This window comes from Lactuca virosa, chromosome 1 (assembly GCF_052849685.1).
Source record: "Lactuca virosa cultivar CGN04683 chromosome 1, Lactuca_virosa_CGN04683_v6, whole genome shotgun sequence".
Taxonomy (NCBI): Eukaryota; Viridiplantae; Streptophyta; class Magnoliopsida; order Asterales; family Asteraceae; genus Lactuca; species Lactuca virosa.
Genome location: NC_136426.1, coordinates 92271860 through 92296952, shown reverse-complemented (window position 1 = coordinate 92296952; position 25093 = coordinate 92271860). Strand labels below are relative to the sequence as shown.

Below are 25093 nucleotides of genomic sequence, written 5' to 3'. Positions count from 1 at the left end.
TGAATAAAAAAAGGGAACATCATCTAAGGGTATGCATCATCATAGTATTGATAGAAAAAAAATAAGTTTATCTTGGATACATATATGATGTGCATAACTACAATTAAACAATAAGAGTGTGAGAAGAATCAGGGGAATTTTTGTCATTTGTTTTTATTTCCAATTGTGAAGGGTAATTAAAAACAATATGCAACCACAATTAAGTATATTGTCTCAAATGAGGAAAGTATGATTGATGGTAAATGTGGTTATCTTGGATCAGTTCTAGAGGAAGCAGGGGTATTTTCGGTAAATGTTTCTCTTTTAGTTTATTGTTATGTTTTTTCGTAAACTAATAACTTACAAACAGTCAGACACCCCATTTGGTAAGTGTAAATGTAGTTAAAGGTATATTTTGGAATGTCATGGGTTCGAACCCCCTTAGGAACAATTTTTTTCTTTTTCTTTTTTTGTTTTTTCTCGATATATCATTGATCATCCACACCTATTGCGTAGATATGAATTTTTAGACTATATGCATTCCCATCGAATCATTCTCTGCTTACTACAAACGCATTGCAACTACGTTTATACTTCAACCACGAATTGATACTACATCTTGAAATTCATACAGGTACACATACTATCTTAATTTATACAGGGACATAAAAAACAATTACCTTCAGAATATTAATCTTTGCTATTTCGTTTGGTCATGTTTCATTATATATTCTTCAATTAACAAGTATTTGGTTTCCAGTTATTGGATTTAATTGTAATGTGATCTTTTTCGTTTATGCACACCAACTGTTTGTTAAAATGCTTCATTGAACAGGAAACATATATTGATTGTTGATGCTGTTATAAACTGAATATGGATAAGTCTTGGATGGGAGCATACAGAACATCAGAAACGTATGTAAAGGGTGTTGCAGAATTTTTGAAATATGCATTACATAATTACAAGATTTATAAAAATATGGATGTTGTAGATACCAAAAAAAAGATAAGAATTCCATGTCTATGTGTCAAATGTGTAAACCACATATCTCATTCGGTGGATGTGGTAGATGATCACCTATTCAGGAATGGAATTGATCAAACATACACGAATTGGAATAAGCATGGAGAAAAAGAGGAACCACCCAGAAATTCTATATATGAACATAATTTTGACATGGACACGTCATACGTTGTTGATTCGACGACCATGAACACAGAAATGCCAGCAGATGTTGCAGAAACAGTAGAGATGGTGGAAGCTGTAAAAGAAAATTTTATTGGGAACCCTGAGAAGTTTAGAGAACTGATTGAAGATGCCGAGAAGCCCCTATATGAAGGGTGTCCTAATTTCACAAAATTATCTGCAGTCATACAACTACTCAACTTAAAGAGTAAGTATGGAGTATCAGATAAGTGCTTTACAAAATTATTGGTTTTGATCAAAAATATGTTACCAGAAGGTAACGAAATGTACAGTAGTACATACGAGGCCAAAAAAGCGTTCAAGGCAATGGGTTCAGGGTATACTAAGATACATGCATGTGTCAACAACTGTATACTTTACAGAAACGAATACACAGACATGGAAGCATGTCCTACTTGTGGTAAATCAAGATGGAAGGTCGATGAACAAAAAAATAAAATTTACAAAAATATTCCTGCAAAATTTTTGTGGTACTTTCCAATTATTCCGCGCTTGAAACGACTTTTTCAGTCTAAGACTACTGCAAAAGATTTAACATGGCACTCAACAAACAGAAAGGTGGATATTGGTGTTTTAAGTCACCCAGCTGATTCACCAGCATGGGCTGCCATTGATGACAAATATCCTGACTTTGCTAGCGAGCCAAGAAATTTGCGGCTAGGCATTTCGGCTGACGGGGTCGATGTGAATAGAGGAAATAGGAGTCATAGTGTGTGGCCTATTTTAACTGTCATTTACAACCTTCCACCATGGTTGTGTATGAAGAGAAAGTTCATCATGCTTTCGTTATTGATTTCGGGAACACCAGGAAACGATATTGATGTGTTCCTAGCACCTTTTATTGATGATCTGCAATTATTATTTGATATTGGAGTTGAAACATACGATGCATATGCACAAGAGCAGTTTAAACTATGTGCAGTAGTGTTATGGACTATTAATGATTATCCTGATCTAGGTACATTAAGTGGTTGTCCATACAATGGATTTCAAGGTTGTGTTGTGTGTGGCGAAGAAACACACTGCATTAGACTCCCTGAATCGAAAAAGCAGAGTTATGCTGGTCATAGACGATTTCTACCGTATGATCACCCGTTCAGAAGACAAAAAAAGGCATTCAATGGACAACAAGATTTCTCACCCTCTCCAGAACCTATGAATGGGGAGGAAGTATATAACAGGGTCAAATTTATAATTAATAAATGGGGAAAGGTGTCTAAGGGCAAGGAGGCAGAAACCCAACAATCTACAAGTGGAAGAGGTGGGAAGATAAATAAAAAAAGAGAAAATCACGGAAAGTGGGTACTTCAGATGTGGGCCAGCAAAATAATACATACTGGAAGAAATTCAATATATGGTATAGACAGCTAAGGTATTGGCGCGACAATTTGATTCCACATTGTATAGATTTTATGCATGTCGAAAAGAACGTGGGCGAGAGTTTAACCGGAACTGTGTTGAACGTTCCCGGGAAGACGAAAGATGGTTATAAAGCTCGATTGGATTTGGTTCATTATGGTTTAAAACCAGAGCTGCATCCTAAAATAGAAGGGAACAACACAACACTTCCCGCAGCTGGTTGTACATTGACAAAAGAGGAAAAAGACAAATTTTGTGAGACTTTATACAATTTAAGGGTTCCTCAAGGGTATTGTTCTAATTTTTCTAGTTTGGTGAGTCCGAAGGATAGGAAGTTGATCGGACTAAAATCACATGACTATCACATGCTCATGCAACAATTTTTGCCCATAACAATTCGATCTATTATGCATCCACCCACCAGAGTTGCTATTACAAGGTTTTGTTTCTTTTTCAAATCAATATGTAGCAAAGAAATCATACTGGATGAGCTCGATAAGTTGCAAGAGGAATTATGTGTAACCTTATGCCTTCTTGAGAAACACTTTCCACCATCATTTTTTGATGTGATGATTCATTTAACCGTTCATCTAACTAGGGAAGTAAAATTATGTGGTCCAATATTCTTTAGATGGATGTACCCGTTCGAAAGGTTTATGAAGGTTATTAAGGGGCATGTGCGAAACAAAAATAGACCAGAAGGATGCATTGCAAAAGAAAATTTTGCAGAAGAGACGATTGAGTTTTTTAGTGAATTCCTCAAAAAGATGGATACTGTTGGTATTCCCCCTGACAATCATAACACATGTGGAATTCAGATAGGTGTAGATAGTAGTTCTATTACGGACGGTACTCCTCTATCAGCTGCTAAATCGGTAGAAGTTTCCGCAGAACTCTTCAGAAAAGCACATTTCTTTGTATTGCAAAATACATCTGAAGTACTCTCGTATATCAAGTAAGTTTTTTTACATATATGTTTTTTTGTTATAATATTAACATTAACGTATTGACAGACGACACATGGATTTTTTGCAACATCAACACCCTACTAAACGAAAGGCACAACTACAACAAGAGCACAGTAATACATTTGGTCATTGGTTACGAAAGGAGGTATATTCATTTCATATATGTTGTGTTTTTTGTTATGTATTTCTTTATATCTTAAATTCATTATCTAATTACAATTCAGGTAGAGAGAGAGTTAGGGGGTTGTAGAGAAAGTATAACAGAGACAATGAGATGGATTTCACATGGACCCAATAAGAACATTATTAAATACGATGTATATGCTATCAATGGATATACTTTTCGTACAAAAGCTCGTGAAGGTAAGGTTTACCAAAACAGTGGGGTTAGTGTCGTTGCAAATGACACACACATCAGTAAAGAAGTTGTAACATATGCCAAAAACACTTACTATGGTGTTTTACAAGAGATATGGGCACTAGATTATCATTTTAAACGAATTCCAATTTTCATGTGTGACTGGGTTGACAATAGAAATGGGGTTAAAAGGGATAAATTGGGGTACACACTAGTTGAACTAAAAAGATTAGGCCATAAAGGTGATCCCTTCATATTGGCCTCACAAGCACAACAAGTATTTTATGTCACAGACCCACTCGATCAAAAAATGTCTATTGTGTTCAATACACCTCCCAAAAATTACAGAGATACATATGAAGATGTAGATGAAGAATTTAGTACTGTAGTTCCTCATAATGATAATATATTGTCACGTGTAGACACACTTGAGTTGCAGAAGGAAAATGATTATTTTCGTACTGATTGCCATGGTATTGTTATACGTACGGTATGTGTTTCTTAATGTCATGAATTACATTTGTAGCGATAATATTTTTTCTTTCTTTTAACATTTAATGATCTTTATTTTTGTTTGTAGAAGGGAAAGGCCAAACCTTCATCCTAGCGTTACGTGGAGAATAAGAAAATGACAAAAAATGACGATGTACTTTCCTTAATATTTTTTTACCATATTATACCATCAAACTATTCTGGTATAATATTGTTATAACTCAAAGTTATTTTTTTTTTCAGTTTTTTACTGTAATGGTGGATGACATGTTATAACATAAACTGCATGTTATAGTAATGTACTTTCGTTATGCTATGTTAGACAAAGTTGTATTCTTTTCAGTTATTTATCATACTATTTTGTTAAAATAAGTTGTATTCTATTCATTTTTAATGGTGTCTGATCTGGTGCAATTAAAAGAATAGATGACAAAAAGGGCAATTTGTTCCTTTCTTATAGCTCTTATTCAACACAACTATATTGTTATTTGTTTTTGTTTTTATTATTTTTAGTTGTTTTTGTTTTCTTCAGAAATTGTTTCTAGCTTTACAAAATAAGCAATGTACTTTTGTAAAATGCCATGATTGAACTTTTTGTTCATTTTTAATTCTGTCAAATGATATCAAAGATAATTATGGTCAAATTTAAGAGTCTTCCAAATACAATAGTACAACCAGAATAAACATTACATATCTGTCTATATTTACATATAGACACATATAATAGTTGTAATCGTAACTAAATGGTACCTACACACACAGTATTTGTTTCTTCTTAAAGCTAATTCATAATATTTTGACACACATAATAAATGATACATGACCATAAGTAACCAATACTAACTTGTTTTAATTTCTTTCATTAACTAAATACAACTAGTACAGAACCGCCCTATGGACACACAAATATTTAGTGTGACCATATGTATCACCTTTTAGCTACTTTGTCTGTTATGTGGCTAAATAGGCACCAGGTTACAAACACACATAGAACTAACTCATGTCACGATACGTTAATCTACTGTCTCTCATAAAAAAAGTATGACAATCTTAATCGATACTTGTGGCTGATTGTGATTTATTGTCTCAGTGGTCGAGTGTGACTAATATTTGTCACATTTTGTATAATTAAGTGTGGTTAAAGTTTTGATTATCTATATACTGGCCACACAAACTAATTTAAATGTATCCAATAACAGTCTCTAAATTTTTTTAGTGACCTTTGGCCACACTTTTAATAAAAAGTGTCACAGGCCGTTTTTCAGAAAGTGTGACCGTAGGTCATTTTTGTACTAGTGAAATATCATATTTTGGTTGGAATTTTCTGAATCTTTAAGTATTTACATAATATTATTCTAATTCACATGTTACATAATATTTAAAATTCAATTTACAAACAATATTTAAGATTGTTGAGTAAGCTCGTCAATTTAATTATACACAAAACTAATATCAAACAAAAACATGATATTAAGTTTCATTTTATATCAAAAATAATTATTCAAACCGTCATTATATAGAAATTAAATTCTTATCTCCCAAATAAAGATCAAACAACAAACATTCACTCCCACTCTCTCTCACTACCAGTAATTGATTATTTAAGCACATTGGAAGTCCTTTGGAACATTCTTGCTACAAACATTGAGAAGCGAAGTGAGAGAGAGTGGCACATTCACAACGATACCAAGTATATTAGCCTTAATAGCAGTACAAACGCAAACAGCATCCTCAAGATCAACAAGGCCTTCGATCGGGCTACAACATGGCTTAGTTGGTGAGTTCCCAATGATAATACCAATTAGCTTACCAAGAACATTAGCGCACACACCTAGCTTCAGGATATCTATTGGACAGGTTGCTGCAGATTGATATGGTTTTAGGGTAGCGTCAGGGCAGGTGGTGCAACCACTTGCAAGCGCAAAGAAAAGAAGGTTAAATGCAAGAAAGAGAGCTATTGGAGTATTGGTGTTTGAAGCTATCTCTAGGTTATAGTGAGGGTGTGTGTTGAGAGGAGATAGGGTCTATGAATGGTGGATGGGATTAGAGTTTGTAGTTATGGGGGTTTATATAGGTCAACACACCTGTAATTAATTAGAGTTTCGTCCCCCTTGTGGAATTTTATAACAATAAATTTATGGGTACTGCTATCTATACTTCGTTTTTTCTTATCTTATCCCCTCTATCAATACTTTTTAGGTAAAATAATTAAAAATCAGACATTATATATATATATATATATATATATATATATATATATATATATATATATATATATATATATATATATATATATTATATTTTAAGCTGGGTAGTTAATGTTTTGAAACATATTAAAAGAAAGTCCATTCATTATCTCATTGCCAGGTAACAAATTATGGATATTTTGAAATTTATATATATATATATATATATATATATATTACAAGAATATACATTATATTTCTCTGTCTTTGTTTATATATATATATATATATATATATATATATATATATATATATATATATATATATATATCATGGTTGTTAAAATCGGTCTAGGCAGCCGATTAATCGGCGCCTAGGCGCTTGGCGGCCTCCAACCGCCTACGAATAAGGGTTAGAGGGTAAAAAAATGGGGCTTGGTCAATATTGTTCAAAACCGGTCCAATTCGGTCCAAATCGGACTAAATCAGACCCAAAATCGGATCCAAAATCGGACCCAAAATTGGGCTTAAATGAGACCGCTGCCCCAAAGCATAGCTGGATCTGAATTTTATTGAGGCCTTCTACCTTTTTTATAGGAATGGTTGCCCTTGGTTTTTTATCCCACCAACGATGTGGGATACTCAATTGAAAAAACACAGTTTAATGGAGTTGAGAGCTGCTCAAACTCAAAATCAACATTTCATTCATTCATCTTCTTCTTCTATTTTCTTATTCGTATATTCAGAGGATGTTTGGGATTCTCAGTTTGATCGGAAAAGCCTACTCCAACGATTTCATATGCTTTTATTAAGATATTGGATTGTTTTTTTTCTTTAATCTGGGATCAAACACAGGGCTGAAGAACAAGCATCGGAATTGATAACTGCTTAAACTCAAAATAGTCAGAATTGAGAGCTGCTCGAAATCGACGGAGCCTCACCCATCGCTTCATGTATCATCGCTTCATCGGAATTCGTCGATTGTTCGTCGATTTCACTTACTCGACTCTCTCTCCCTCTCGTTAGTGATTGAATTAGACGAAGTGATTGTTAATTTGTTGTTCGTCGAAACACTAAGGAGCAATCAGGTGTCATCACAATTTTGGTTGTTCTCGTTCTCAATCATCGTGACCAATCGCCCCTGCCCCATCAAAGCACGAAACGCGTAAACTGATGTTGTTCCTTATTCTAGTATCATTATTTATGTGTTTCAGTTCTTTTACTCCTTGTAATCGGATAATATTCAGATTTTGATCTTATTGTCTGAGTAACAATAACAGATTGTAGTTCAATAGCTTAGGCTCCTTCTTCTCCTTCTTCTTGTTATATATTGGTTGTGAATTCGTGAATTCGTGAATTTGTGAATTCGTGAATTCACAATTTGTGCTGTTAATTGCAAGTTTGGGTTACATTCTATTTGATTGTATACTCAAAATAGGCAATTGTTTGTATACTGGAAATAAGAAATTGATGCTTGTGTGTTATATTTTGTGTTTATCAACATGCATACAATGTGCTAGATGAAATGCCTAATGTGGTTAAAATGTTGTTCTTTATTTCAGGTTAGAGATGGAACCTTAAAGGTTAAATACCCAAATGATGCTCCAATCATTGAAGATCATCCTGCATCAACACGCGTGATGGGTTGGCATATGGTCTTCTAACATAAGATAGTGATATAGATGTAACATGTATTTGCATTGGCTTTGTTTCACAAGAATACTAAAAAAAAAGTCACACCATGTATTTGTATTGTTCTTATTTACTTATATTCTTATGATTAATGTTATATTTATTAATTTTTTTTTAATTTTTTAATAATTAATGGTCCCCGATTAATCCATTGACCCCAGTCCACCGATTAGCCTACGTCGAGCGATTTCTACAACCTTAATATATATATATATATATATATATATATATATATATATATATATATATATATATATTACATGAATATACATTATATTTTATTCTTGGTAATTAATGTTTTAAAACATGTTAAAAGAAAGCTCATTTTTTATCAGATTTCCAGGTAACTAATTATCAATATTTTGAAATTTATGAATGTTCAAATCTTGAAATAAATATAGAAAATTAAAGCATCAAAAGGAAACTGTTCAAATAATGGTTTGAACATACTTCAAAAATATTAGAACATTTTATTCGAACTTTTTTTTTATTTGGATAGTTTGGATTAGTTTTTATTAATTTTATTTTGTATGTGTAGTTCAAATACAATGTTGTTTTCTTTTAGTTTGCATTTATCTTTTTGCTTTTAAAATTTTATTTTTATTTATTTTGACATTTTACTCGAATCCGTTATTTGAAATTTTTTTTTTAATTTTGTTCGTTTTCGAGTTATAAATGAACCCTTGTTAAAAATGTAAAACATTTTCAATTTAATATTTATCTAATATTTCATAGTTGTTAAAAATGCGTACTAACTTAAGTTATACATAAGCTAACTTGAGATGGTTATTTAACCTAAAATGTGTTCGAGGTATAAATACGCTAACTCGAAACGATTATTTAATTTTAATTTTAATTTTAAGTTTTTGACGTGTTTGACTTATACATATATTAATCTGAAAGTTATATGCTAATTCGGAACGTGTTTTGCGTTATACACAGGCTAATCGGAATCTTTAAATGAATAATATTAAATCGTTAATTATTTTCTTCCCAAAAACACTTTAAAAAAATATAAATTCTAAAAGTATTAAAACAAATATAAAAAAATTAAAATTAAATAATATATTACACCATTAGATAATGTATTTAAATAAATTAAAAAAATCAATAATAAATTTAAAGATAATAAAATAAATAAATAAAGCTATTATATATATATATATATATATATATATATATATATATATATATATATATATATATATTTTGGTTAATATTTATTTGCAAAAATTTAACATTATTAGGTAATTATTATAGTTTTTTAAAGAAAAATTAAAAAGTAATCGTTAGGGGTATGAGTAGATAATAAAGCGGTATACATAGCCTAACCCGCGTATTAATACATAAAAGCTCAGGCAATAATCAATTTTCACTCTTTTTGACTTTTGCCAGAGACATTATTAGTCTTTGACTCCGCTGTGGTTAGTCATCGCCTTATATCTAATTTTTTTTCCACGTGTTCTTCCTACCTCCTTTTTACCCTTTACTCAGCTCCACTGCTACGTTTTCTCCTTTGGTGCACCTCCAAGCTTGCTCCTCTAGGTTTAATGTCTTCACTCTCACTTTTTTTTTTCTTTTTCCTATGTTACCTTCCTTTAGGGTTTTGTTCGTTGTTGTTGCATTTGGGTTTTCGATTATTTGATTTTGGGTATCGATTTTGGGTTGGTAGCGTTTATGAAATTTACCGAGGTCGTCTTCTATATAGGTTCCCCTGGAACACATAAGTCTCATCGTTACCTATTTTAGCTATATATGCCGGCTTTTGTTTCTAGAAGTTTTCCACCGCCTATAACCTCCAATAACTTTATTCTTTACTCCTTCACATGTATCTATTTCCATTTGAAGCAGATGATTTCGATTTAAAAGCCTTTCCTTTTGATTTTCTAATGTATTCGGATGAAATTAAAAAAAAAATTCTTATCCCTATTTCGACAACCATCAACACTATTTGTAGAAAGCATTAATTGTGACCTAAGTAGGATAAATTATATTTTGAAAGTATTTTTTCAATATGTAGTTTTATTTAAACTGAATAATATTAGATATCATAACAAGAATATGGCTATGTCTTTGGGGTTGCAGATTTTCGAAAACAATAACATTCAGGAATGAAGGACTGGAAATGAATTTTCTATAGCTATTGTTCTAGGTTATGTGCGTAACTCTTCAAAATGTAGACACTATACCTTTGATGTAAACAAGAAGTTGTAAGTTTCCACACTTCTTGTTTTTGTTTGCACACACTCGAGGATTTATGGCCCCGTATCGTAATGTGAGGTATTGGCTTGGAGATTTTCGTCAAAGACGTGCATTAACCAATAAAGAAAAATTTAATTATGCACATGCAAAACCTCATAACGTTATTGAGCGTGCTTTTTTCTTGTTTTGAAAGCGTGATTTCCTATATTGAAGAGGATGACATGATTCTTGTTGGTTACACAAAGACACATTAACATTACATTTTTCACACTTCATAATATTATAAGAAAAGAGGGACTTGGTGATGAGTATTTTGCATGATACGATGAACCAAATGTCTTGTTTTGAGATAACAATGTGCCCGTTGATGACGATGAAGAAGACGAGGTTCCAACACATGGTATTGTAGTGGACCGTGAATATGTGACACAGTTACGCGATGAAATTGTTGAGCAGTTGATGCAAACTACGGAATGAGGATTATTAAAATTTGGTTGTATGAATATTATTTCAAATTGTTATTGTAAGATTAATTTGGTTGTATGAATTTTATTTTAATGTTTTAAGACTGTAATTATTAAAATTTTAGTGTTGAAAAACTATTTCCAGTTTGTAAAATCAGTTTATTTAAAGTTCAGTTTCCTGCAGCAGTTTGCAAATGTTAAAAAGCAAAGAGGTTTCTTATTACAAGTTACAGCCGTTTGGTACACATATTCTATTGCACAGGGTTGCAGAGGTGGTCTACAGACTTTATTAATTTTCTCTTTGAAAAAATAACCAACACCTAACTGAAAGTATTTTCCTACTTTTGTAGGTTGTATATAAATGCCAATTTCTTGATTTCTTGACGATTGAAATTGATATGCAGGAACATTTTGGGGCTGTATTTGTACATGACATGATCTAATTACCAAGGTGAGACTTCTATTTCCTATATTATTTTGTAGCGTTTGAATTATTTACTATTTGATTTACTTGATGGATTTTGTTTGAGATGAGATTCTCTTCCACCTACCGGGTATTTCAAAGTTAGACAACGATATTATAAATAATGGCAAGTTTTTTGAATGCAAACGTATAAAACGTCTTTATTTTTGCATATTATTTGAATTTTTAGTATTTCGAAGTTAGTAATAAATGTTGTTGGTGTTCTGTTGTAGATTTTCTTTAGTGGAATCAACGTGGTTAGTAACTTTTTTGTAGGTTTTATGTTAAAAACGTAAGTACATACTCATATTGGTAAGAAAAGGCAAATTGTGTTGCTATTTCCTATAATTTCTATATTATTTATGCCTCTCAGTCTTTTTTTTTAAATGCAAAGTGCAATTCCAAATAAATCACAAGTTTTACTTTTAAATTTCAGGAGTTTAAATTAAATAATCCTTAAATCTGGGTTCTCCAGTGGCTTTTCTAGATTAGCAAACTTTTGTAATTCATCATCTCTACTTTGTAAAATTTTATGAATGAATAACTGTATGGAATATAACATAATATTATTAGTTTCTTTATAAAAGAAAATATATTTCACATACATTTTCAAATCTTCCGGGCATAATGGTTAATTGACCTTTTTTCACTTCATGAAAGGCCTTAAGGCCTTCTCAGCCAAAGCTCCATTGTCTCAAGCCACGGGTTGCTTACCAAAGGCTCTATAATCAAATTTATGAAAACAAATTATCATACAACATCATGGCTGCTTTTTTTAGCCATGTGAAGGGTTTAGGAAAATCATTGCCCTCTTGATCATTGTCACTTGTAAAAGCTATGGAGACCATATATACCTGCAAGTGGTTGCAATATTCAATTGCTTAAACCTTATGTGCGAATAAAAATATAGACTTTCTAGGCAATTATTGATGGGTTTTACATGTAATAATGCGGAATATACCTTAAACTCTTAAGGGTACATGCAACCTAATTTGATCTATGTCATAACTTTATTAAAGGAACATACTATTGAACAATAAAACTCTAATCTTAGTGTAAATTGAAATTCACAAAGTAAATTGACATACCTATGGCTTGTTATTGTAAACAAAACCTGTTGATCAATCCAATAGTATCTTGAAAACTAGCTTCAATTATGTGCAAGCCTATAATGGTTCACACCCACAACACAAGAACTCTAGAAGATTTAGGAGAGATGGGAGAGGTACCAAATTTCCAGCCTTTGCCTCTTAGAATGTCATGGCCAAAAATTACAAGTCCAATACTCTATTTATAGCTGATTAGGAAACACCTAGAAACACTGATTTGAACAGAAAATAATATTATTTCAAATAAGGTAATTATCTAGTTCCTAGTTTATCTTCATGAGGGATTCCATAAGGTTCCTAGAGAGCCTCAAACCCGTTCCCGGTAGGATGGTTCTAGAACGTGTCTTCTACTCAACTTTTGAACAATTATAGCTATAGTCCTTGAAGTTCTAATTAATTCTAATTAACCAAAAATTAAATCCAAATTGATTCAGATTAATTCTAAACTAATTATAACTATTTCTAATTAATATATTAGTCATATAATATATTAACAAATCATTTATCTTTCTCTAAAATCAATCTAATCAATTTCTTGTTTATGAGGGAAACCCAAAAAGAACTTTACTCTTATTCATCAACATTACACCAATTTAGTTAGGACCTTAGACACCTAAATCCAACAGTCTCCCACTTGGATAAGTCGGTAACTATAATTGCGTGTACAACTTCGAATAACCAGTAAAGAGTGTTTTCAAGACACTACCAGACTTGTTGGTCCGAAGATAAGTGATATCACATTCGTTCGTTCTCCTAATATCGCATGAACATGAGACATGGATTAGAATCAATCTCATGTCCAAGATTTTGTTTCCTGATAATCTTGTTTTATAATGACGTCATAAGACTACCAATTGAACACATCAATTTAGTCTAGGCTAGGCCCAACACTATAATATCAACATCAAAACACCGAGGGGCCCAAAAATATCACTTTTCCAATTAAGGCAAAAGGAACGAATAAACTGCAACTATATAATTATTCAATTTCACTTATTAAGTCATACATGGAAATACCCTTTATAGCACCCAGTTACGAGATGTGTTGGAGTAGACCAATGCACAACCAATTTGTAAAATATGACTTCCATATATCTGGTTTAAGAATATAGGATATTATCGTCTTAGAATTAATCGTGATTAAATCCATGAAGCAATCTCTAAGCGCAGTTTTAACCAATACTTCAAAATATCTAATTCTAAGTACTCATGAATTTTGCAACAATCCCAAAGCAATGTCCATTCTCTATGGCCAATCCATAAATGATTCATGACAGTCTTAAATCAATACTTACTTCCAAAGTATGACCGAATGTCGTGCTTCAAACAACTTAAGATCTAGGAAGTAAAACATGCAAAACGAAACACAATTATAAACTAATTAACAAAGATCATCAAACACATTGATTATAAAGAAATCTTTATTTAATTAACCACTATCCAATTACAAATTTAAGTGCCATATAGTTTCAAAAGTAACATCAACACTAACATCTAAAATATAACATCGTCTCTTAGTCCAATGCTTCTAGCATGCTCAAAGTGCTTGACCTTGCTCAGAACCTTTGTGAGAGGATCAACAGGATTATCTTCTGATGATACACGATTCACCATGAGCACACCCTCTTCAACCTTATGTCTAATAAACTGATATTTTCTCTCAATGTGCTTAGATCTACCATGATATTTAGGTTCTTTTTTCAAAGAACCACACCCTCATTGTCGTAAAAAATCTTCATTGGTTCTTGGACTGGCAGAACGACTCCAAGTTCCCCAAAAAATTCTTTAACCACATAGCCTCCTTAGTTGCCTCGCTTGCTGCGATATACTCTGATTCATAAGTAGAGTCAGCTACTGTTTGTTGCTTGGAACTTTTCCAAGTTACCGCTCCACCATTTAACAAGAAAACCCAATCATATTAAGAATAATTATTATCTCAATCTGTTTGAAAGTCGGCGTCATTATATCCACTTACCTTAAGCTCATCTTTGCCACCAAAAAATAAGATCATATCTTCCGTTTTTCGCAAATACTTAAGAATATTCCTCACTTCCGTCTAATGAGCCAAACAATGATTTCCTTCATGTCTTCTAACCATGCTCAAAGCATAAGCCACATCAGGACCAATATACGTCATAGCATACATGATCGATCCTATAGCCAAAGCATATGGAATCTGACTCATAGTATTTAACTCCTTATCACTATTGGGACATTGAGTCTTGCTCAATTTAACAATATGATGCATCAGTATGTCTCCCTTCTTGGAATTTTCCATATTGAATCTTTTCAATATCTTATCCAAGTATGTACTCTGATTTAATCTTAGAAAATGTTCCTTCCTATTCCTGTATATTCTTATACCAGGAATATATGTAGCTTTACCAAGATCCTTCATAGCGAAACATTTCCCAGGCCAAGACTTAACTTCTTGCAAGGTTGGAATATTATTTCCTATAAGGAGTATGCCATCCACATACAGAACTAGAAAAGTTACAATGCTTCCACTAGCTTTGAGATACACACAATATTCATCTTCACTTTTGGAAAATCCAAACTATTTGACCTTTTCATGAAAACAAAGATTCCAGCTATGAGATGCTTGTTTCAGTCCATATATGGACTTCTCAAGCTTGTATACCTTAATAGGGAATTTTGCATACACAAAACCCTCTGGTTGAGCCATGTAAACTTCCTTAGCCAGTTTCCCATTAAGGAAAGCAGTTTTGACATCCATTTTCCATACTTCATAGTCATAGTGAGCAACTATGGCAAGCATTACCCTAATTGACTTAATATTGGCAATGGGTGAAAAAGTCTCATCATAGTCAATCCCTTGGGTTTTAGTAAAGCCTTTCGCAACCAGCCTTGCTTTATAGGTTTGTACATTACCATTTATGCCAGTCTTCTTATTGAAGATCCATTAACACCCTCCTGTCTTTCGACCAGGTGTTTGATCAACCAAAGTCCACACTTGGTTATCATACATGGATTAGATCTTGCTATCCATTTCCTCTTTCCATTTAGAAGCCTCAGGGCCTGTCATTTCTTCCTTGTAGTTAGCAGGCTCGTCCAAATTTAACAGTGTTGCATCATTGATAAATGTATCACCTTCTACAATTATATGGAAACCATAGAACGAAGGTGGCATGCTAACCCCACTAGATCGACGAAGGGGAAATGAGTTGTCAATAGGCTCAACAGTTTCATTCTCAGGTTAAGAGCTAGTATCTTCAAACATTGCTTCATCTATTGACGCTTGAGTCTATTCAAGATCAATCGTGCTCCCAATCCCTCTTTGGAAATGAGATCTCTCTAGCGAAAGACTCTTCTTCGAGCTACAAACACCACATTGTCACTGGGTCTATAAAACAAGTATCCAAATGATTTTTGTGGATAACCGATGAATAAACACTTCTCAACTTTGGGTTCACTTTTTTCTAGGGTTTCTCTCCTAACAAGAACCTCACAACCCCAGACCTTGATGTGTGCGAGCAAGGGAGGTTTCCCTGTTCACATTTCGTGAAGTGTCTTAGCAACTTTCTTAGTTAGAATAAGATTGAGGATATGGGTGGATTTTTCTAAAGCATGCCTCCAAAATGATATTGGTAGCGAAGCTCAACTCATCATGGAACGAACCATGTCTAGTAAGGTTCGATTACACCTCTCAGCTACACCATTTAGTTGTTGTGTCCTAGGAGGTGTCAGTTGTGAAACAATTCTACATTCCTTTAGATAGTCGTTAAACTTGATACTAAGATACTCACCACCTCTATCAGATCATATCATCTTTATCTTTTTGCCCAATTGGTTCTCTCCTTCATTCTTAAAATCTTTGAAATTTTTAAAAGTTTATGATTTATGTTTGATCAAGTAAATATAGCCATACCTACTATAATCGTCAGTAAACGTAACGTAGTAGCGATTTGCATCCTTTGTGGCAGATGTGAATGGTCCACACATATACGTATGGATTAGGGCCAACAAATCTTCACCTCTATAACAAGAGCTAGTGAAAGGTAACTTAGTCATCCTTCCCAATAAACAAGACTCGCATTCATCATCTAATTTTAGATCAAACGATTCTAACACTCCATCCTTTTAGAGTTGGGTGATGCATTACTTTTTGATGTGCCCAAGATGACAGTGCCATAGGCATGAATTTTCTAAAATATTAGAACAACCAATATTATACACATTGTTATCTAATTCATTCACACAAACAATAGTTACACACACACCATCACAAGGAAAAGCTTTAAAAATATATGCACCATCATAATAAACTAAAATAGTACCATCATTATTATCGAAACCATAACGATATCCTTGTTTAACTAAAGCATGAAAAGAAATTATGTTTCGAGCCATTTCTAGTGAGTAGAAACAATTATACAAATCAACCCTAATACTATCAAACATAAGCTCATAAGTCCCAATCATGGTAACAGCCGATCTTCGTTTGTTCCCCATGATTAGGCTTGGCTTCCCATGCTCGACCGTTTCACTTTCCCTTAGTCCCTGCATATCATAAAATATATGGAAACCACATCCTGTATCAAGTACCCAAGAATTTGAAATATTAGTATTAATTATTTGAATAGAATACGTACTAGAAGAAGAGCCAGCTGCTTTGGCCTTGGAATCTTTCACTTCCTACATGTACTTGGGGAAGCTTCTTCTCTACTAGCCTTTTTGGCCACAATGGAAGCACACGGCTTCCTTCGGATCAGTATCAGGAGGGGTGTCAAAGTTGGGATTTGCTTTTGTTCCACTGGGCTCACCATGATGGACCTTCCCTTTCCATTTGGATGGAGTAGGGCCTTTCTTTTCTTAACTTTGGTTTGTTGGACAACCATCATAGAGGCACTGTTGGTGATTTTGTATCATCAATGTGTATTTATGTGTAATGGATTGACTTGTTGAACAAAATCAATCTTGATAAATATTAAACAAGTAAGAAAGATACGGAGTGCACACTTGTTTAAGTTCATTCAAGATTCAGAGTAGACTGTCATTTAGGGGAGAAGCTCCTAAACAGACGGGGGTCTGGGGGTATCGCCCCTGGAAGGGTAGTGACAGTTTATGATTGTTATCAACCGTCTTAGAAATCTGAATTCTTGTAAATGAACCCGATTTTTTACTTCATTTTGACCCTTATTAATAATCCAGTTTTAGTGACAGTTTATGACTGTTATAAACTGTCTTTTGATAGTTTAAGTAGTTTTTGGATAAAGAAAACTACTTTGATAGCTTTCAGACAAAGGAAGTATTTAAGCATTTTGGTCATAATTTTCTTGGTACAACTATAATCACGAAAATCATAACTTCATATTATCTATTATTCAAAACTCTTTTGAGTCTTATCCGATTAAAGGTTGGGAGTTCCACCCAAATACTTTAATATGAAAGTAAAAACACGATTCTCAGAATTTCCAAGCCTGTTATTACCCCAAATTTCAGGCACTTCTAGAACTGTTGGAATGAGACTTCTTCATTCCTACTTCAGTTATTTGCAACAAATTGTGAAGCTCAATCAATGAGGTCTCTTTATTTTTCAAATGATATATTAAGATGAACTGATCATAACTATTGGGCAAAGAGTTAAGGACCATGTCAATTTCAAGTTCCTTATCAAATTTCACATTAAGAAGGGAAAAATAGTCTTTTTGCCCTTAAAGGATTTAGTTGTGGGATTCAGACTCACGAGTTGCTTTGTACCTTAATTATTAATTAGGGTTAATTATTTTGTTGATTAGGAATAGTCTAGTTCCGACAGTTCGGGTGTGAGATTTACTTGTAGTCAGTATCAGGTAAGTCTCCTCACTTATTCTTACATGTGTAGTAGAATAGTTGTATATATGATGACCAGCTGGGTCTACCTGTTATTATTATGTTATGCTGTCATTATGTGACTGAGATTGTTGATAGTCTCCGGGGTTGGTGATAGCCCACAGGGTGTGTTGTTAGCCTACTGGGACTGCTGATAGTCCCCAGGGTTGTTGATAACCCATAGTTGTTTATTTATGTTGTGATGTATGCGCTATCTTGGGGAACTCACTTGGCTTCGTGCTTATAGTTGTTAATGTATATGTGCCAGGTACTTCTTAGGACCGCGGGAAGGCGAAGGTCTGATTGTACACACTCGCTGGGAGATTTACTACTGGGACAGTTTATGAACTCTGATATTTGTGATCCTGGTTGTTTTGGATTATTATGTATTTGATAACTTGGCTTGCAAAACCTTAATTTTGGTAAATTAAAAATGAAAATTTTGGGTTAAAATTTGAGGTGTTACAAATTACAATTTGGTATCACAACCCTGGTTTGAGGGATTTGGATGAACCTCTGGGTGATTCCAAACTCAAACTAAGGACCATAATATTTTTTTAAAACTTAACAAAGAAATGAAGACTTTTACAGGAGAACAACCTAGAGAAGTAGTGTGTACAATCAACTAGTGCTCGAGCTGTGGTTTCCTAAAATACCTCAATTTATATTTTGAGTAGTGCAATGCAGATATATTTATATTATGAGCTGGTAGAATTACATGCTAGCTAGCGATAGGCTAAGGAATCTTGCAGAAATAGTGAGGTAATGCTGCCTGATTTGTGATTCCTTAACATAGGAGTTCATTCTTATGAGATTGTATATGTCATTACTATTTGCTTATTGTCTTCTACATAGTTGTACGTAGTTAGGATTTTATAGCCTTAGAATTTCTGATTTAGCCTTTCTTCCTGTTCCTTGTTTGGTTGTGGATTTGAGGTAGGATCATTTATTCGAATGTCTATTGACTCTCGTATTATGTACAATTGGCATACGCGAAGCAAATAGCGAGGACAATGGAGATCTTGTGAGGCAGGGTTGTACTTGGAGCAGTCGAGAGTCAGTGTCTAGATGCTTAGTTGTGGTTCTAAGGAACTAGTAGGGCAAGTCCATAGCTTATTTGAGGAGATAGAGTCCTTGCCACTTGGGGTCTTGAGGGGACGACTTGATACAAACACAGGTTGTTGTGGAAGGTAGTATTGGGCCTATACTACTGGAAAGCACTAGATCCGTACGCGGCTCGAGGAGTAACCTCAAGGAACTAAATAGCTTGTAGGAGTGTGTGCGTGTCGGTATATGCGATTTTGCCTGATTTTTGATAATTTTCTTATGTGTTTCAGTATGGTGGTTACCTGAGGTTTGGGCTCTAACGACCCCGAGAGACCGAGTTCCAGTGATGATGAGATCCGCAAGATTCTTGCTACGGAGATGGCCACAACAATCGGAGAGGCTATTTCGGAGATGTTTGGGTCTTTTAAGACCACGCTGGTTGAGACTTTTGACAAATGCTATTCTACTGTCACTGAGGCTGTTGCTGTTGTGAGACCGCAGGGGGGTGATTCGTTGTGGTACCGAGAGTTCACCAACATGAAGCAACCCGAGTTTGATGGGACCTAGAATCTGATTGCTGCTATTAGATGGATCTGTAAAGCCGAGGGATATTTTTATACTTGCTCCTGTCCGTTGAATCTGAGGGTATATTTTGCGCTGAACGTGCTTCGCTTGGGAGCGAAGGACTGGTGGAAGTTTATAATGGTTGATTACACTATTGCAGAGCATACTATGGTGACTTGGGAGAGATTTACTGAGATGTTCATGGATAAGTTTGTACCCGCGGATGAGCGGGAAAGGTTAGCCCAAAAGTTCCTGTCTCTCACGCAGAATATAGAGACGGTGATTGAGATCCCCAAGATGTTTCATGAGAAGACTTCGTATTGCCCTGAGCAGGTGTCCACAGAGCAGGCCCATATGAGTCGGTATTTGAGTATTCTGAGGAGAGATATCGAGGATTTTGTGGCAAACACCATGTATCGGACATTGGCTGAGCTTCCGACCAATGCAAGGAGGAGAGAGATTGAGCTGGAGACCTAGGCTAGAGAGGAGAGGGAGACGAGGGGAGAGATAAGGGAAGTACAGTCGCAGCCATCAACTAAGCGGCCCAAGCTCACTGATTAGATAGTTAGAGGCCAGAAGGGTCGCACTTACGAAAAGTGCGGCAAGGGACACAAGGGACCTGTCGGTCCGGATCAGCTTGCTACCTGTGTGGCAAAGAGGGGCAGTTGGCTAGGTATTGCCCCAATAGATTTTAGGTTTGCTTCAACTGCAACCAGACGAATCACATGATGGCGGAGTGTCCTCAGCTTGCATATAGGGCGGTTCAGACTCTGGCCCCTGTGACCCTGCGTATCACTGATGGCTGTTAGTGGAAGGCCGAGGCATTGAGGGCTCAAGGGAGAGCATTTCAGTTGACAACAATCGTGGATGATGGGCCGATTGTACAGTATTATCGCGATGTGTTTCCAAAGGATTTGCTTGGGGTGCCTCGGGAGAAGAAGGTTGAGTTCAGGATTGATCTGGTTCTAGGTGCGGCTCCGATAGCCAAAGCACCATATTAGTTGGCTCCTCCCGAGATGCAGGAGCTGTTAGACAAGGGATTCATTTGACCGAGCATTTTGCCATGGGGAGCCCCGATCTTGTTTGTGAAGAAGAAGGATGGATCTCATCGTATGCTCATTGACTACCGGGAGCTGAATAAGGTAACGGTAAAGAACCGTTATCCACTCCTGAGGATTGATGATATTTTTGACCAGCTTTAGGGTTTATATTGGTTTTCTAAGATTGATTTGCGATCATGTTATCATCAAATGAGGGTTAGAGAGGAGGATATGCAGTAGACAGCTATTCGGACTCCTTATGGTCATTACGAGTTTGTGGTGATGCCTTTTGGTCTCACCAATGCTCCAGCCGCGTTCATAGATCCCGTGAACCGTGTGTTTAGGCCGATGCTAGATCGGTCTGTGATTGTATTTATCGATGACATCTTGGTCTATTCCAAGACCCAGGAGCGGCACAAGGAGTACTTAAGGGAAGTTTTTGAGACTTTGAGGAGGGAGATACTTTTCGCAAAGTTCTCCAAGTATGAGTTCTGGTTGCACAAGGTGCAATTTCTGGGCCATCTTTTCAACCCGAATGGTATTATGGTCGATCCGCCCAAGGTCAAGGCCGTGATGCAGTGGGAGGTTCCGTATTGGGGCGGTGTGTGTCAGGTTCTGATGGAGGAGGCGCACAAGTCTAGGTTCTCCATTCATCCTGGGGCGACGAAGATGTATAGGGATCTTGGTCCTGATTATTGGTGGCAGTGCATGAAGCGGGATGTGGTTTTCTATGTGGAGCGGTGCTTGACTTCCAGGAAAGTCAAAGTCGAGCATCAACGACCTCACGACAAGATGCAGCCGTTGGAGATCCCCGTATGAAAGTGGGAGGCTATTACCATGGATTTCATCATGAAGTTGCCCCAGACTGTGCGTGGAGTGGATTCGATTTGGGTTATTGTGGATCGGTTTACCAAGAGCGTGCATTTCATTCCGATTCAGGAGAGTATTTCTGCAGAGAAATTGGTTGAGATTTATATCAGGGAGGTGGTGGCACGTCATTGTGTGCCGGTTTCAGTGGTTTCTAACAGAGATGTACGGTTTACTTCCAGGTTTTGAAAGAGGTTGCATGATGAGTTGGGTACTCATCTCCATTTCAGCATAACATTCCATCCGCAGACCGATGGTCAGAGCGAGCGGACGATTCATACATTAGAGGATATGCTAAGGGCGTATGTTTTGGATTTTGGTGGGAGTTGGGATACATATGTTGTGTTAGCAGAATTTCCGTATAACAACAGTTATCACGCCAGCATTTATCGACCTCATTTTAAGATTCTCTATGGGAGGAAATGCAGGACCCCGATTTGTTGGGGCGAGGTCGGTTAGCGGGTTATGTGGAGTACCAAGGTGGTACTCAAGACCACTGAGTTGATTTAGCAGGTTCGGAGTAGGCTCCATATAGCCTAGAGTTGGTAGAAGAGTTATGCCGATAGACGCCGATCGGATTTAGAGTTCCATGTAGGGGATATGGTTCTCCTGAAGGTGTCACCTTGGAAAGCTGTCATCCAATTCAGGAAAAGGATCAAGCTGGGCCCCAAGTATATTGGTCCTTTCAGGGTCTTAGCTCGGGTTGCATATCGCTTGGATCTTACTGATGAGCTCATTTAGATTCCTACCACGTTGCATGTCTCTGAGTGACAGAAGTTCTTAGTGGATGATTACGCGGTAGTGTCGTTGGAGGATATTCAGGTGGATGACCGACTGAGTTATATTGAGAGACCGGTGGCGATTCTTGATCAGAAGACGAAAACCCTGAGGAACAAGGTTGTGGAGTTGGTGAAGGTGCAATGGCAGCACCGCAAGGGTTCGGAGTGGACTTGGGAGCCAGAAGATGACATGAGGGAGCACTATCATGAGTTATTCGGTGCAGCGAACTTCGAGGACAATTGGATTGGGCCTTGGCCTTGGGCCAAGTTAGGGAAAGGGTAAAAATGTCTTTTACCCTAGTTTGGACTCTTAGTGTGAGTCTGTAACGTCCCAAAAATATGATCCAAAAATTTCATTTTTAATTTAATAAAACAGTATTCCAACACATATTCCATACAACTTTAAAAGAAAATAAGTGTATCAAACATCATGTCAAATCAGAGTAATATCTCTAAAGCGGAAACCATGTGGTGTGTGCGATGCAGTCATCCCGAGCTCTTCTCATTGGATCAGAAAGTACATGAAACATAAACTAAAAACCGTAAGCACAGAGCTTAGTGAGTTCCTCAAGATACCACATACCAATCATAAACACATAACGCCCCCCTCCCCCCCCCCCCAAGTGTATAACGGGCCCCGCCCAAACTCACATAACGGGCATCGCCCAAATGAATATAATAGGCCCCGCCCTAACTCGCATAACGGGCCCCGCCTAAATGAGTATAACAGGCCCGCCCACATACATTTCATATCTAATAACAAATAATAGCATACAAGATAATCATCGGGCCCCGCCCAGAAGGCATTCAACACATACACATGCTAGTGTCACACAGACAACGAGTATTCTAACATACCAGATCATTGGTCGGCATTGGTGCCTTCGACCCGCTAAACATGGCGACAAAACTCACCTTCAAATCTGATGCAACATCTTTTTTAATATATATTACATGAATATACATTATATTTCTCTCATTTTATATATATATATATATATATATATATATATATATATATATATATATATATATATATATATATATATATATATATATATATATATATATAACGCCCCCCCCCCCCCAAGTGTATAACGGGCCCCGCCCGAACTCGCATAACGGGCATCGCCCAAATGAGTATAATAGGCCCCGCCCTAACTCGCATAACGGGCCCCGCCTAAATGAGTATAACAGGCCCGCCCACATACATTTCATATCTAATAACAAATAATAGCATACAAGATAATCATTGGGCCCGCCCAGAAGACATTCAACACATACACATGCTAGTGTCACACAGACAACGAGTATTCTAACATACCAGATCCTTGGTCGGCATTGGTGCCTTTGACCCGCTAAACATGGCGACAAAACTCACCTTCAAATCTGATGCAACATCTTTTTTAATATATATTACATGAATATACATTATATTTCTCTCATTATATATATATATATATATATATATATATATATATATATATATATATATATATATATATATATATTATATTATATTTTTAGTTTGGTAATTATTGTTTTGAAACATATTAAAAGAAAGTTCATTTATTATCCGATTGCCATGTAACTAATCATGAATATTTTGAAATTTTAAAATTTTAAAATCTTGAAATAAATATCGACATTTAAAACATCAAAAAGAAAACGTTAAAAAATGGTTTTAACATACTTCAAAAATATTAGAACATTTTTTTTCGAACTTTTTTTTATATATTTTGCGTTGGTTTTTATTAATTTCGTTTATGATGTTTAGTTCAATTACATTGTTCTTTTATGACTTTTTAATTATTTTTATGCTTTTAAAACTTTCTTTTTATTTATTTTGACGTTTTATTCGAATATGTTATTTAATGATTTTTTTTTTATTTTGTTTGTTTTCGACTTACAGATGGACCCTTGTTAAAAATATAAAACATTTTCAATTTAATATTTATCTAATATTTTATAGTTGTTTAAAAATATGTACTAACTTAAGTTATATATAAGCTAACTCGAAACAGGTTATTTAACCCAAATGTGTTCGAGTTATAAATAGGCTAATCAGAAACAGTTGTTTAATTTTAATTTTAATTTTTTTTGACACTTTTGAGTTATACATAAGTTAATGTGAAGCAGTTATATACTAATTCAGAATGGGTTTGCGTTAAACGAATAATATTAAATCATTATACATTTTCCATCAAAAAATACTTTAGAAAATATATTTCTAAAATCATTAAAACAAATATTTGAAAATTAAAATTAAATAATACATTACGGTATTAAATAATGAATTTAAATAAAAAAAATTTGAAAATCTGGATGATAAATTTAAAGATAATAAAATAAATAAAATAAAATTATTTTAAACTTATTTATATTTTATATTGAAAAATATTAAAAATAATATTAAATAAATTTCTACTAAATAATAATTTATAAATTAAAAAAAGATGTTTCGTCATCTCCATCTTCCTATATTA

At 34.9% G+C, this 25093-nt stretch overlaps 1 protein-coding gene across 1 annotated transcript; it reads left to right on the top strand.

Annotated features, from left to right (window-relative positions):
* Positions 1-853: 853 nt before the first annotated feature.
* Positions 854-4478, top strand: LOC145117119 (uncharacterized). The gene is made up of 5 exons (XM_079053431.1): positions 854-2484; positions 2550-3500; positions 3559-3658; positions 3738-4361; positions 4452-4478. The coding sequence occupies exons 1-5, from the start codon at positions 854-856 to the stop codon at positions 4476-4478; spliced, it is 3333 nt and encodes a 1110-aa protein (XP_078909557.1).
* The last annotated feature ends 20615 nt before the right edge of the window (positions 4479-25093 follow it).